This window comes from Rhea pennata, chromosome Z (genome assembly GCF_028389875.1).
Source record: "Rhea pennata isolate bPtePen1 chromosome Z, bPtePen1.pri, whole genome shotgun sequence".
Classification (NCBI taxonomy): Eukaryota; Metazoa; Chordata; class Aves; order Rheiformes; family Rheidae; genus Rhea; species Rhea pennata.
Genome location: NC_084702.1, coordinates 21,479,023 through 21,493,860, shown reverse-complemented (window position 1 = coordinate 21,493,860; position 14,838 = coordinate 21,479,023). Strand labels below are relative to the sequence as shown.

The 14,838-nt window shown below is 34.2% G+C and overlaps 1 protein-coding gene across 1 annotated transcript in view; it reads right to left on the bottom strand.

The window, feature by feature from the left end:
- Positions 1-14,838, bottom strand: part of CNTLN (centlein) — a 202,298-nt gene that overhangs the window by 53,074 nt on the left and 134,386 nt on the right. The window contains exons 15-18 of the mRNA XM_062599459.1: positions 12,014-12,534; positions 9,307-9,481; positions 6,634-6,727; positions 5,869-6,092 (exon numbers count right to left, since the gene is read on the bottom strand). Of these exons, the coding sequence (XP_062455443.1) occupies positions 5,869-6,092; positions 6,634-6,727; positions 9,307-9,481; positions 12,014-12,534 (1,014 nt within the window). The remainder of the gene's footprint in view (positions 1-5,868; positions 6,093-6,633; positions 6,728-9,306; positions 9,482-12,013; positions 12,535-14,838) is intronic.

Genomic DNA, 14,838 nt, shown 5'->3' with positions numbered 1-14,838 from the left:
TCATTGATTCTTTCTAGGTAGAATTTTGGATTGGAAATTGAAAAAGGTGAATTCTCATCTCACAGAATATTGTCTCTCCTCATTTCCATCCTTCATAAGTGAGATTCTTGTCTGATTTTCAATTTACTAGGCTCAGTAAAGCTCCAATAAAATCAAATCTCACTAATTTACAATGTATCATAATCTTTCCTTCTCAATATTGTCAATTAAATTACAGATTTTACAGATTTTACAGATTTTTACAGATGTAAAATTTTACAGATTTTACAGAAAATTACAGATAGGTTCCAGATTTCAAATCTGTCTGACTTAAATACCATAAAATCATAGTTTGAAATACATTACAGATGATTTTTTCCTATCTATTGCTAATATTGTTGTTTAGGTCTGGAACATAGTAGCTAGTCCATGAAGGATGGCTTTCTCTCAAGAATACATCAGCTGAGGGAGTGGTTTGAGCTTTCAGTTATCCACTGTATCTGCAAAGAGGCCTCTAGGCATGCATGCAATATGAGAAGAAAAACATGGCATTTACATCCAAACCAGTTTTGAGAAGACTTCAGTCTCATACTGTACACAGTTTAGTTCAATTATTAGTCAAATATCTAATGCCTATACAGTACTTGCAAACTCTGGAAAGGCCAAGCAGTACTTTATCATCAGTATGTTATCACAGTTTTATCCCTTTTGGTTTATATTCTCAATTCTAAAGTAGAACAGAAAAATTATTTTTATTTTAAAATATTTTTCAAAAAATATTTATTTTGTTTAACTGTTTTTCCCAAACATTATAGTTCCTGCAATTAAAAAAGACTACTTTTATTCAAACCAGTCAGGAAAGGATAATCTGTATACTTACAAAGGTGGAGGAGGGGCAGGAAAGGAGGAAAGGACATTTCTCCTTCTGTTTTTGAAAGCAGTTTTTTCCTAAAGGGTTTGATAGAATTACATGATTGTCTGGTTGCACTGTGTGCCAAAGGTGGATGGTTGTAAAAATGATTTTGCATTAAGATTTGACTCAGCTGTTAAATGGGATATATTTAGCTTTTTTACTATTTATTTTGATTTTTATGATGGATCTAACTAAGATATTCCAGACTTAAGTGTGCTCTGAAGAATGAAAAAGGAACATTGTCAAGAAGGACAGAAACTTAATTTTTACTGATTTCTTCTTGCATGTATTATAATGTTAGGCCATTAAAGCAACACTATTTTTACATAGATATCAGAATTACTGCATATATCCCTAAGTAACAGTATTCCCTTACATAATTTTTCATTAAAAGTTACTATTTATACTTAACTTTAGGTCTTCAGAACTTTAATTCACCTAAAACATTTTATTAAATTTTATCATTCTCTTATTCTGTATCTATGATTATTACTATCTGATAGACATCATGAAAAACATCTTTTTATGTTACTAGGAAAAAATTATATATAGCTACATAATTTAGAAAAGATGATACTGAAGACCTAAGTTTCCATATGAACTTAATTTTAAAAAGCTGCAATGTTCCAAAGTGTTCATAGATTTCCATGCACTAAGAGACGGCAAGATGTAGCCAGGATATATGTAAAAGTCATTTGGGACAAAACAAGATCTAACTGGCCAACAGTTCAAAAAAATGTATATCAAGAGAGTGTACACATATTTCCTTAAGACAAAACTGAACAAGTTCCAAAAGCATCTTTTACTTACTGCAGCAGAATTAAAAGCAATTTGTAGTTTATAATTTCAAAATTGTTTCTCAAATACTTTTTATTTCTCAAATTTTCTCTAAGACAATCACAAACATGAAAAAATGTCATGAAAAAAATACAATACATCTTTAAAATAATTTAATGGTAAGGTATATTTATTTAAAAATCTTTTTATGAAAACCAGAGGCAAAGTGAGATCTTCGGGCAAATTATACTGTTAGACTCAGTAATTTACAATGCATCTGAATTCATCATCAGTCTCTGTTTCACTACAACTGAATACTGCTAAATTGACTGTGATATTCATATCAGGTACCATAAGAAGAGCTAAGCTCTGGTGCTAAATTTGCAGATGCAGCTCCGAATTCTAAGCTGATTTCTGAAAGATGGGGCAGTTAAACTAGCCAAAAGAATATGTGGAGAAAGTTACAAACAGAGATAAACATTACAGAATAAGAAGCCTTCTGTAGTCATTTTCTCTTTTGCTTTTTATGCTTACCCTTCCCATGCTTGAGATAATCCACCAAATCAACATACCTCCAAAACTTTATTTAAAAGGCAGAGTAAGAGCCCAGGAAAAGAAAAGTTCCTCTAAATAAAGAAAATGGAAAACTGAAAGATTAAAGTTTGGAGAGATTTCTAAAATTCTGTAACCGCTATCACAGAAAATCCTTAGGCCAAGCTACAGCTACAACGCTCAGCAGCTTAAAAAAAGATCCACTTCCAAACTCAACAAAAAAATGGTTACAAATTTGCAAGAATGCATCTGAAAAAAAATTCATTTAAACCTTCACCTTATCCTCTCTGAAAGATCTATTCACAGTTGATAGGTTGGTTTATTCCCATTCTCTGAGAGTCAGGTTTCCTGCTGAAGCAGACTTTACACAGGCATTTCGCAAACAACATTCTGCAGATTCTTAATGAGATGTTAAGAAATGCAGCTCTTCGTGTAGTATCGCATTAGAAACAATGAAGATCTGGGTAAAGTACCGTAGGTAAAAGATCCTATGGTACTTTTGAGCAGTGGATTTATAAGTGGTCATAGCACTAATACAATAAACACTACTGTCTTAAACTGCAATATAATTGTCTTTTTTTATTCCTTGTATTTCTTTTCTATTCAGTATACTTTGTCTGAACTTCTGCAACAAGAACAGTACCTACTGCACAAAATAATTATCATTACTCAGCCAAATGAAATAAATACACTCTTACAAGCTGCCAATTAGTGACAGAAATTAGTACAGGAGGGAACAAATCTTAGAAAAAAGTTTTCCTGAGTTTTTTCAATAAATTCCTGACACTCTTCTAAGAAACTACGGAATACTAAATCCCTTTGCTTCTACATTAAGTATCAGCTCCAGCTGTGACTTCTACATACTGACTGCAAAATGTAACTACTGCACTTCGGAACAGACGTTGACTCAGTGTTGATGGGAATCCTTGGAGAATGGCAGCTTTGGTTCTCACATGTGCAGTCACTTTACAGTCATTTTGCAAAAATATGCACAGAATTGCATTTGCAGAACAAAAAAAAAGGAAGAACTCTACTTTTCTATAATGAGTTTATAAAGACCAAAAAATAAAAAACTTAAAATCCAGTATTCCTAATTCTTACATTGGGCACAAATATATCCATATAGATACATATATTTGACAGACAAATACATATATACATAGCTGAATTTTCAATAAAAATACACGAAAATATATAGGTACCTTTAATCTGAAAATCAGCAGATGCCAGCCAATCCTTAGGTTGCATGAACTGTGAGGTCTGGTTCAGAATGAACATCTGGAACATTAAAATCTCAAATCCAGACCCAATCTTCTAGTATTAGATTCCTTGGGGATTACAACGAAGGGCTGACTGTGCAAACATCTGCTTTGTCTACTGAAGGATTTATTTCTGTATCTAAATTAAGGCAACACAGTGATGTTGTCCAAGCCCATGATGTTAATGTTCACAGTTTCTAGAACACTACACGTAACTTGGCCTAGCACTGTGAATTAGCGCTTAATATAAGAGTACTTAGGACCATTATGATTACACATGTAAGTTTATATTTAGGTGTTTGTGAAGCTGACACTGTTAAAGAGCTTCACTCTCCCTGAATCTAGATATTTGTCTCAATCTTCTACTTTTCCATGTTTTCCCCCTTATTTTCTTCCTTACTTGTGCAAGAAAATTCCAGAATCTAAAGTAATAGACACATTGAGAGAAAACAATGAGAACATAATGATATACTTAGTAGTGAAAAAATGTTTTTTAAAATGTCACTTCCCTTGCAGGATCTTAAAACTTCCCTTCTAGTTAACAATTCTTATAAGATATTAAAAAGCCACTATGCTTTACAGTCATTTGATCTGTCTGAGCCACAGTTCTCTCTCTAAAATGTGCATGTATCCTGCAGTGACTGTGGAGGTTCTTTACCTCCTTAATTTTCACTTGGCAAGTAGCCCAAGCCTCTGCTTAAAATTTCCCACTTCGTAGCACTAGTATGGCACCTGAAGAGTAATTAGTTGTAAGAAAGGGAATTTGAATTGGTTGCTGAGAAGGAAAAAAATGTGCATGCCTAATACAGATTTTTCCTTGAGTACCTGCAACGCCATTTATTTATTTTTGCTTAGAATGCACCACCCTTTAAATAGACCAGTGACTAAACAATCATTTTTTACTTTTCAGAAAAAAAATAGTGAAAACTGGTTTAATTTAGAGACCCTACTACTTTACTTTTGAGTCAGTCTTTTATATTATAGCAGTAACTCTCTTGATATAAATATTGCCTTTTTGTCTTCTATTTTTCTTAAACACTGTTTCATGATAAGTAGCATTTTCATTTTAGTTTTCACATTGCTCTCCTATGGACACCTAAGGTTTAGCCTTCTAGGAAAGCAAGTCATGAAGAAGTCTGAGAAAGCAAAATATTTTACTTAAATTACATATATAACTGTATGTGAAATTTATACTATCTATGAAACTTTATCTTATGATACTGTTCATGAAATAGGGAAATCTCCTTTGGTTCCAATGACCTTGGAAACTCATTTTGAACAATTCATTAAGTCTATATGGTTATGCAAAATGAGTAACAGAAATGAGGTTTTCCCTTCTCTAGAAATTAGTAGTTCCCCAGTCCTAAGAAAGCACAAAGTACTGCTCCTGATACTGCTTCTGCCTTCTGTGCAATGAGGGAAATGCAGAGAACTTTGAGGAGGATGGGATTTGATTTCTTTTTTAATGTCTGCCTCCTTCCAGCAAGTCCATCTGTTGTAGCACTATAATTCTGGAAGCAGGATGTGTGTGTGACCAACAGGAGACACTTACAGCAAAAGTGTTTGTTGATTCAGCTCCATAAAGGGTAGGCCAATCACTACAGTATGAACAGAAAAGAATTCCAGCTGAGGAGCTGCATATAGATTAACACACACAGAGACAAAAAAGAATATATGTGTGTGTGTGTGTGTGTGTGTGTGTATCATCAAGAAGGGTAAAAATCAGAAAGACATAGTAGTACAGGAGAAAAATAAACTGAAAGGAAGACTAAGGTAAAGAAGGAAGCTGGCATTCTTGGAGTAGTTAAGCTAATACTTTGTTGGTCTCTCATTTCATAGATCTTGTCTTCTAGCTTTCCATCTGAACAGAGAAAGATGGGATTAAATTGATATGACCTTTGTGTGGTCATATCTACTTAGGTTTGAGAGACCTTTGGAAGGAAACTGCAGTTGCCTTGAGCACTCCCCTCTTGGAAGGGGTTGGTTTCTCCAAAAGTGGCTGCTCCTCTAGAATGAGTGCTAGCCCATGTGGACAGAGCAGGTTCTCAGGAAAGCTACCAGAGTTTCGACCAACCACAATCTGAAAGTAAAGCTTCCCTCCTTCATTTGAATGCTGGTAAAATGTCAGTGTGAAAATCACCTTTTTTTCAGAAGCATTAAAAACGGGGATGATACAATAGTAAATCAAGGCTTCCTTAAGGATAATTTATAGAAAATCGTTCAAAATCTCATCTATAAAATGCTGATACATAGTATTTAGTAATTTTGATCATAACATGGTAAAAGACAAAAAGAACAACAAAAAAGCTCAACCTTATCATAATTCCATAGAATTAAAGCAGAAATTAATCTGAATAACATAGGACACAACAATGAAAAGTGCCTTACCTGTATGGTCTGTTTACAAGTTTGAAGTCTTTGATCAGCCAAATGTAATTGAGCTGTTAGTTTTTCATTGGCTTCTTTAAATCCTTTCAAAGAAGATACTGCTGTCTTTTTTTCATTTTGTAGAACAGTTATCTGCTGCTGCAATGACTTAATTCTTTGCCGCAATAGAGTTGCAGAGTAGCCTGGTTTCTGGATTATGATATTTCTCCTTTTTTCTCTGTTCACTAAACATAAAATGGCATATTTTTAAACTGCTAGATCATAACAGGATTACTTTTAATTTTATTTTGGCCCTTCAGAATACTGTTCTAGCCTTTAAAATATTTCTGCAGAATACCATATTAATATTTCTCAGTAAGCAAACTAGTAAATTAATTTAGTTAACCTATAAATGCTTGGTGTTGTTCTTTTTCTAAGTACTAACACTACAGATCAACACAGATCTGTAATAAGGCTCAAGTTTCCAGCTGGTGCATTACCAGAAATAAAGATTTCAGTGTTTTGTGAACAGATTTTTTAAGGTCTAAGCCAAAACCCAGATTATTTTGTCTAGTGGCTGTGTTTGCAACAAAGGGCAAACAAGAATAAAAAGTAATGAATTGCTTCATTTTGAAAATGTGTCTGCGAAAATTCTAAAATTTTGACCGTTAAATCTTGCAATAGCAAGTAACTGGGTTTATGCAGAATCATGGCACAGGTGCTGTAAAATTAGGCATGAATGCTTGTTAGTATCTAGAACTTGCCTAAAATACGTAATATTCCTACCTTTGTTTAGAACTGACGGATGACCTGTTACGAGACAGTAGATCTTCTTCCTTTTGGAATGCAACTTTTCTAGGTCCTTATTCTGTGAATGGTTCTAAATAAAAAATGAAAGCATGACGCTTAGAAGCTTAGCTTTTCTATGACACATCAAACACAAAATTCTGAAGTTTCCCATCTTGAATTGAAGCATCAAAACTTACTTCCAGAAATACACAAAATCCTATTGAATTATAGTTTGAAAAGCAATTCTACAACATAGATCTGTGAAGAGTACAAATTTCTGCCTTTCCCATCAAACGTAAGAGAAGCAAACAGCTACAGGTGTATCATAACCTTGAGAAAGAGCATTTCCCAAAGAAATGCAACTGACAAATAGTAATTAATGCCTGCATTTCTTTTTAAATAAAGTATGAATTTATTATTAGGAAAAAGATGATGTGTACTCCTTGAAGGGCTACAATATCCCATTTTTCAAGATATTTCAGTAAAAAACAGAATTGAGATTATTTCTTAAGGAGGAGTATCAGTTTACACACTATGCCTTACCTGGAAGATGCATGAATATACATATGAACATACAAATGTAAACTCTGTGTTTGCACTAGATTTAACAAAAATCAGTTGCATACATTTTAGATTATCTGTTTTTGTTTGAAAAATCTGCTGTTCCTAGAACCTGTCTAGTGTTCTGTTGACAGAAGCAGAGGCTTAAGAACTATACTGCTTGCAATATGTAAAATGAAAATAGCCTGAGCATGGTTGACTCCAAAATGAAAGCAAAAGTTCCCTGGCTCTTAAATCCTAGCGCATTTTGAAATGTTTCTGTCCTGAAATTCTCAACAATTCAACTAATTTTTAAAGCCTTCAGTTTCTAATTTTTATGCTGATAACATATTATATATTTCTGGAAATGTAACTAAAATAGCGACTATCAATTTTAATGGTAATCAGTTATCTGTTAACTACATTTTTGGAACAAGTTACTGACATTCTAAGATACCTTAGCCATGAATTCTGGGTTTGTAAAATCACCACACAATCTGATGAACAGAGAAAAAGGAAATTCTAGGAAAAAAAATGAATGTAACTATGAGCTCTTCAAAAAATCAAAGCAAAGGAAAAATAAATGAGCTCAAGCTCCAGAAGGTCTATTTTGTTAGAGAAGGCTCTTAGTCGATTATGTCTTTTCCTCCATCATCAACACAAACCTAGAAACCAGTACTAGTTCCATACCAGTCGGGCCAGAAGACCCTACAAAAATTGAAGGTGTATATCTGGATGACTGATGCTGGTTATCTGTGCCATTTCTGTTGACATGGTGATAATATATTACAGAGAACGGCATTCTCTGATGATGATAAGCAATTCATCAATGACTGTAGTTAAGAGAAGATGTCCATTCTAGGCAATGGCTCTAAAGAATACAGAAGAAGTAAGAGAGACAGTGCCAATAACTCTGCTAATACTCCATATTGATATTAACTTCATATGGTGCAAAACTAAGGAAGTCATTGTGCAGATGAGTGATCTCATCTCCAACCCTAGATGTTGCTCAGGACTTAGTAGATTGCACTTTGGCCTCTCTTTATATGAGAATACTGTTCCCCAATTGGAGTGTCCCCCTCAGGAGGGACTGGAGATTTTTGTTATATTGGTGCTATCCACAGCACCAATATTTGGTGCTATTTCAGCTAGTAAGGCCAGCTTCAACACAGGGAACAGAAAGAACTGTCAAAGTTGAAATTTTACAAGACCAAAGAGGTTGTATTTACTTTTAAATTCTGGCAGATGACTAAGAAAATATAACCTATTTTCAAGCTTTTTATTATATAATAGTATATAATTTACTACTCTTTGAAAACCAGTTGCAAACTCTATTAATCAATTTTTCAGTATTCTGTTTTTCAAACTGAGAAATATCAACATCTTCTTAGGTTCTAAATTCCAAGTTGTAAAGAGATTTATTTGGGCAAACATCAAGGAAGGTGTACTAAACACTGTTCACAAGTCCAAAAATAAAACATTTGCTATAGATTGTATAGAGCCTTTAAAACCCGTGAAACAGTCAGCCAGCCCTAGCTAGAGATACTAGGAGTGGGTGAAGGGTTTTAATTCCCAGACAATGAATTTAAATGGTGTCAGTGCCCAAAAGAAGCAAACAGCACACTTTTCTCTAGATGGAACCTATTGGACAGAAATGGAGCCAAAAGCACCATTCCAAGATGGGGACAATTCTTAGCTCATACCAAACAAACTGAAAGGTTTTGACACTTAATTCATGAGTGCAGGATTTTGCTGGAGGAGAGGAGGAGATGTTGCTGTTCTTTTGTTATGAGTTAGGTCACCCTGTTCTTTTTGCTTTATCTGATTGAGTGTTTAATGGGGTGGCTGTGGTATTCTTTAGACTGCAGGACAGCAGGACTAGTTTACAGCAGCTTTAAATTTTTCTATTACATTTGTACTCCTGGTATTTCCTCCAAATACTTTTGCAGCCAAACCCTTCAGGAAATTCTAAATGATAATTAAACTCTATCCAGTAAGTATCTGGAAGTACAAGACTTTCTTTTCAAATGACAATGAGAACCAAATTCAGTAAAAAGGTAATAGCAGTCATCACAGTAACTATTAAACTTCAATCCTCTGCACAACAGAACAAAACAAGTTACAGTGTACCTTTTTATTATACTGCTGGCTTTTGCCTTTTAAATGAGCCATGTTGCAAGGCATTTGATTTTCTTGCATTTGCTTTTTTTCCCTTTGTTTACTTCTGTCTGCCAGTGGATCAATGTTTTCTATTGTTTCCATAATCACTGTTCCCAAACATTCAGAAGTTGGTATTTCAGAGTCACTAAAACAGCACATTTGGGAAAACAAAACAAAACGAAGTTAAAAGTCAGTGATTGTCCTTAAAAGTTTCAAAGAGTCAGTAAATGAGCAAGCAGAAAATACCACAAGTGGCACAATAAAGAGAACTATTTTAAGAGAGAAACTAATATAAAACCTGAGCATCATTCATTTGGCTTATTTAACAGGTATTTACAAATATGATAAAAGAGGAAATCTCAAACTGTCTTACCAAATTTGAATGCAGTTACAGTATACACTGCTTGGAGTTCTAAGATATTACCTACCTCCCAAAGGACAAAGATTCTGTTTCAGTCTATAAGAATCAGAGTCTACAAGAATGATATATTTGAGAAACTACTTGATAGTATTTCTAAAGTCTGTGAATAGCTCACAAAGATACTAAGTTTCCTCATTACTTCACTTTGAATCATGTTAACAACTCAACAAACGCACAGTATTTCATTGAATAACATTTTGTTTTAACTGAAGCTTATTTGTGGTGTTGACTGTGACAACCTTAGAAATTACATTCCAGTGAAATCTCTACCTAGCTACTCTTCAGAGCTCTCTTGTCTTCTGAAAGCTTCATATTGCTTCTACTGAAATTCTCTGCCATTCAGTGGAACTAGTCCTGAACTGTACATTCTGCTTAAAATCTTTCACAATCTTGCTATCTGATCATAAACAACCAACTTCCAGGATTTCTCTGCCCCCAGATTATCATTTTTTTTTTCTGATATTCAGTGAACTCTCTGAAAACAGGCCTTGGACCCATGTTCCATACCTGTAAGGATTATTCATCACCATTTTTGCAACTAGAGTAAAGTAAAGGTGAGACTCTCTTTGAGGAATCTCTGGACAGAATATACTTTTGATTTAGAAAGGTATCACCGAGTTCAGCAAGGCTGCACTATCATAAAACCAGCAGTTTACACATAAAGGCTACTTAACCCAGGAAATAGCTTCAAATTGGAGAGGAGAACTAAACAGGAACATGTTTATACTTTCCAAAATGTGTTCTGGTACACTGGTATGTCTTACTGACTGCAGAAGAACAAAAAGCAATGTAATGTTTTGAAGGTCCTGCAGTAGCACAGGGAGATTTCTAACTACGTGCATGTTTCTCTCATCTGAATGCTTTCAAGGAATTTTCTTTTATCTAGAGAATGAGAGGAATGAATATGAATAAGGAGAATAAGAAACTAAATTAACTAATTTCCCTAACTACTGAGAATGAGATTGTCACAAATGTTTCACTCTTTTATTATAAGAATTTCCTAACTTGATAATGGCACAATTATCAAAAGTAATGCCTATGGCTAGCCACAACAGTTGAAGTATACAGTTATTATTCACTTCATTTTGCACTCAGGTTGAAATGACAGCTTGTTTGTTTAGATTTCTTCTTAAAAAGCAAAACACAGTAAATTAAACAAAAAGTTCACTAATAGAAACAGAAAAATATCTATCTGCAAAATTAGATCAGCAACACAAACTAGAATAGTGAACAAAGCTGATAATACTTTCAGCAACCACTAAATTACTTGGTACTTAAAAACTGTTTTCTCTCTCAAGATATTCTGCATATGAACCACATATTCTTAGCCCTCTATTTTGCATGGGGAAAAGCAGTGAAACTAAATGACTTGCTCCATATGACAGAAAAAATCAATGTGAAGCCTGCAAAGAAGATTCAGTTTCCTTTAGTCTTTGTCAGCTTCCTTGTTCTGAAGGTAGATTTAGGTTTGAGAAATTGCTTCTCATGTCTCTTAGGACAAAGTATTGAAATATATAAGCTGTGACTACTAGTGGCTTACTAATACCTCCTCAAGCATGTGAATGCACAAAAGCTGAAGCAAAAATTCTAAACACTTAATGAATCTTGCCAGCACTATTTTCTGAGGGCCTTGTGACTCATGCAGCAACACTTACCTTTAAAGAACTAATTTTTAACCATCATTCAATTAAAGTTACTACAATGACTGTGCATAAAACATACATGAAATAATTAGTGTGGATGGTTCTTAATTTAAAGGATGTTAAACAGCTTGTAGACATCTGCTAGCAAGCTGAAATGGGTCATTCAAAATTTATCTAACTAAATTAAGGGGAAAAAATGTTTCTCCTCCCGGGTCGGCATGTCACAAGATAACTAAACTGACTTAGTAGGCTTGCCTGGGAATCCTTAGCTGTCAGTGGTGAATATGCAAAGGGCCAGCAAATTAAATCAACCTGCCAAACTGTCAATTTCAAGCCTCATGACTGCATGAAAATAGCATCACTGGAAGAAATCAAGCATTGCTTTCTTTTGGGTTTCCTGGCACCTATTCAAATACGCATGCAGTTGTGGCTAATTTTGCATGCAAATTTCAGTCAATAAGCTCAGAACAAGACCTCCCAAGATATTTCAAAGGATTTGACAGTATTTTTTTTGAATACCAAATCAACAGTAGTTGAAATTCAATCTCCATTTGCTAGTGCTTTACATATGCACAGTGTCCCCTCTACAGAGCTAAGTTAATGAGAGCCGTACCTGCTTTCACTCATATCCTCCCAGCCGTCCTTACTGAAGTTCTCAAATACATTACTCATAACCTTGATGGACTGTTTGAGAAAAGCTCCATGATGTCCCAAAGAGCTCTTTTTCTTGGCTGTTTTTAATTTAGCCTTGCTGTCTGCTATCTTGCAATTACATTGCTCACAGGTTGCCAGTGCTTTGGCCTCATCCAACAAGCACTTCAGTTCCTGCACTTGACTCAGCAAATCTTCATTTTCATTTCTCAACCTGTTAGCTTCTGCCACCTGCCTCTTCAAAAAGGCAACTTCTCTTTCCTGCTCATCAATCACTAACTGAAGCTCTGCTTTGTCTTTTTTTGTTTCACAAATTTTCTTATGTAGCTTTTCCAGCTCTCTTTCTCTCAGATCTGCATTTTCTTTTTGCACTGTTAAAGATGCTTTCAAATCATTTTTGTCCTTCAGTAATTCTTTATTTACTTCTTTCAGTTTCTTTAATTCCCCTCCAATGCCTTTGAATCTTCTTTCTAGTTGATGTACCTAACAAAAATAAAGTTATTCTATTTTAGCCTATCCATTTGAAAGAAGAAAATCAAAACTATGTTTTAAAATGTATTTATTATACAAAAATAATATTACATTAAGCACAAGGATAAAAGCAATCTAAAGTCCTTAATTTAAACATAATTCTAACAGTGCAGATGAATATATTTTAACTATACAGCTGTTCAACAAAGGGCAGATGGTGAAACAAGTTAAAATTCCAGGCAAAGTGACACAAAAGTTTAACTATTCTAACGAACCTTCCTAATGCATCTTAAGTTCATTACTGATTTGGTTACACATACTAATTCAAATAATAAAAAAAAAAATTTCTGATGGAAAACTATTTTGAAATACAGATAATTTTGCCCTAGCTATCTAAATCAACAAATACTTTCATGTTTTAAATACACAAATTAAATCTTGATATGATCTCCCCCCCCAAAAAAAATAGTGAGAGACACCAGAAGCTCAGCAACTAAAGAATATGAAGACTGATGAAGACTGAAACTTTTTTCTGTTCACAGAAAGGGTGAACCTCTATTCAATATGCAGTACTCAACCCAATATAGTCTGAAGAAGCATATTCTACCTGCTTAGGCTGGATATGCTTTGTTGCTGATGTCCCTTGCAGTTTACACATATTCAAGGCCATGAACAATAAACTGATTCCAAATCTTCTTCCAGGACATGTGCTCAAAGTTACAACTAAACCCCACAGTTTTGAGAAACAAGAAGTAATTTTAATTTTAGCAGGTTGTAAAACAATTATACCAAGAGATTCTAAGAACTTTCAAGACCACTAGCATGAGTTTTGTGCTCAATCAATTAGCCATTCTGAACAAATACTTTTTGTTGTCTCTGTGCCAGCTCAATTCTCACTCTTTTACTGCAGGAAGTGCCAGGCTCTTGGAACTTTTAAAGGTGTGGAAAGGAACAACTATTTTTCAAGCAGCTACAGGGGAATTTATTAGGCCAACTTCAATAATTTATCTTGCACAATACAGGTCAATCCTATCCCTTCACACCAATACAAAAATGCCCAGCTCTGACACTGAAAACACGGTATTTCTCAAGAAATGCGGTATCTATTTGCAAGGATATTTTGCTACTGAATAAAAATTGTTTTAAAATTTATGGAATGATTTACCAAGTGAGTACTATGGATTTGATTCAGATAAATGAGAGGTCTTGACACAGAGAACAACTAGGGCAGGAGCTGCTGAAACTTCCTCATATACATTTGTGAAGGAGTTTGACAGCAGACCTGTAATATGCATGGTTATCCACTGCCATCTTCCTTGAAGGAAACGCATAGCACTCTCACAATGAAGAGAGGTTGTCTTATGGCTACACAAACTTAGTGGGTAAAATCAGAAAGAAAAAGGATTTTGCAAAATAGTTCAGTGAAACTGAGATTTATGATTAAAATAATAGTTTGTATTTTCCTGCCCCCTGACAAAGACTTAGTACCACTCTTCCTAGCAACTTTCATAAACTGAGATTCTGTTCCTATATCTTAATTCCGTAAAGCAACCTTTTGTACTTGCTACTACTTCATGTCATTTATGACAGTGAGAAGGAAACAAATAATGAATACCTTCTACACCCATCCCTATGGTACCATCATAACTCTGTATATCCACAAAGATAAAAATTATGTAGTAGCTGGCAAACAAAATTATGGTTCTGGAATACTGATGATAACCAAGTGTAAACTGTGTGACATTTCAGGTAGTAGCATTCAAATTATTTCAATTACCCACTCTACCTTAAGATAAATGAATGTGAGCATTTTCTGTTTTGTCTGTTATTATTTTAACATGATGTTTGTCATTCAGTAATAACGAGATGACAGCCTTCATTGCCTGACCATATGGCAAGTGTTAGAAGTATACGCAATCACATCATCTGTCGTAAATTACCATACTTCCTACAAGTTAATTCACAAATACAAAATAAATCAACACACCTAAAGTGACACTCAAAGTTATAGATTTGAGTTTATTCAATTTAAGCATGCTTTTAAAGATTTATAAGTAATTAACACAAACATTGTTTAGCAAAATGACGAACAAAAAGTGTAACACTGTTTAAAGGATGTCTTTTCTTTGTAGCAAACAAACATATGGTAAAATGCAAGTGAGCCCTCTTAAGTGAACACCTGTTAAAATACTAAATTACTTGTGTACAATACAAATATCCATAGAAACAGCAACTAGTTAAGAATATCTTGTTACTGTAGGAAGTAAAACATGTAGAATGTCGAGCAGTAAAGATTAATTAAATATCATATTTGCT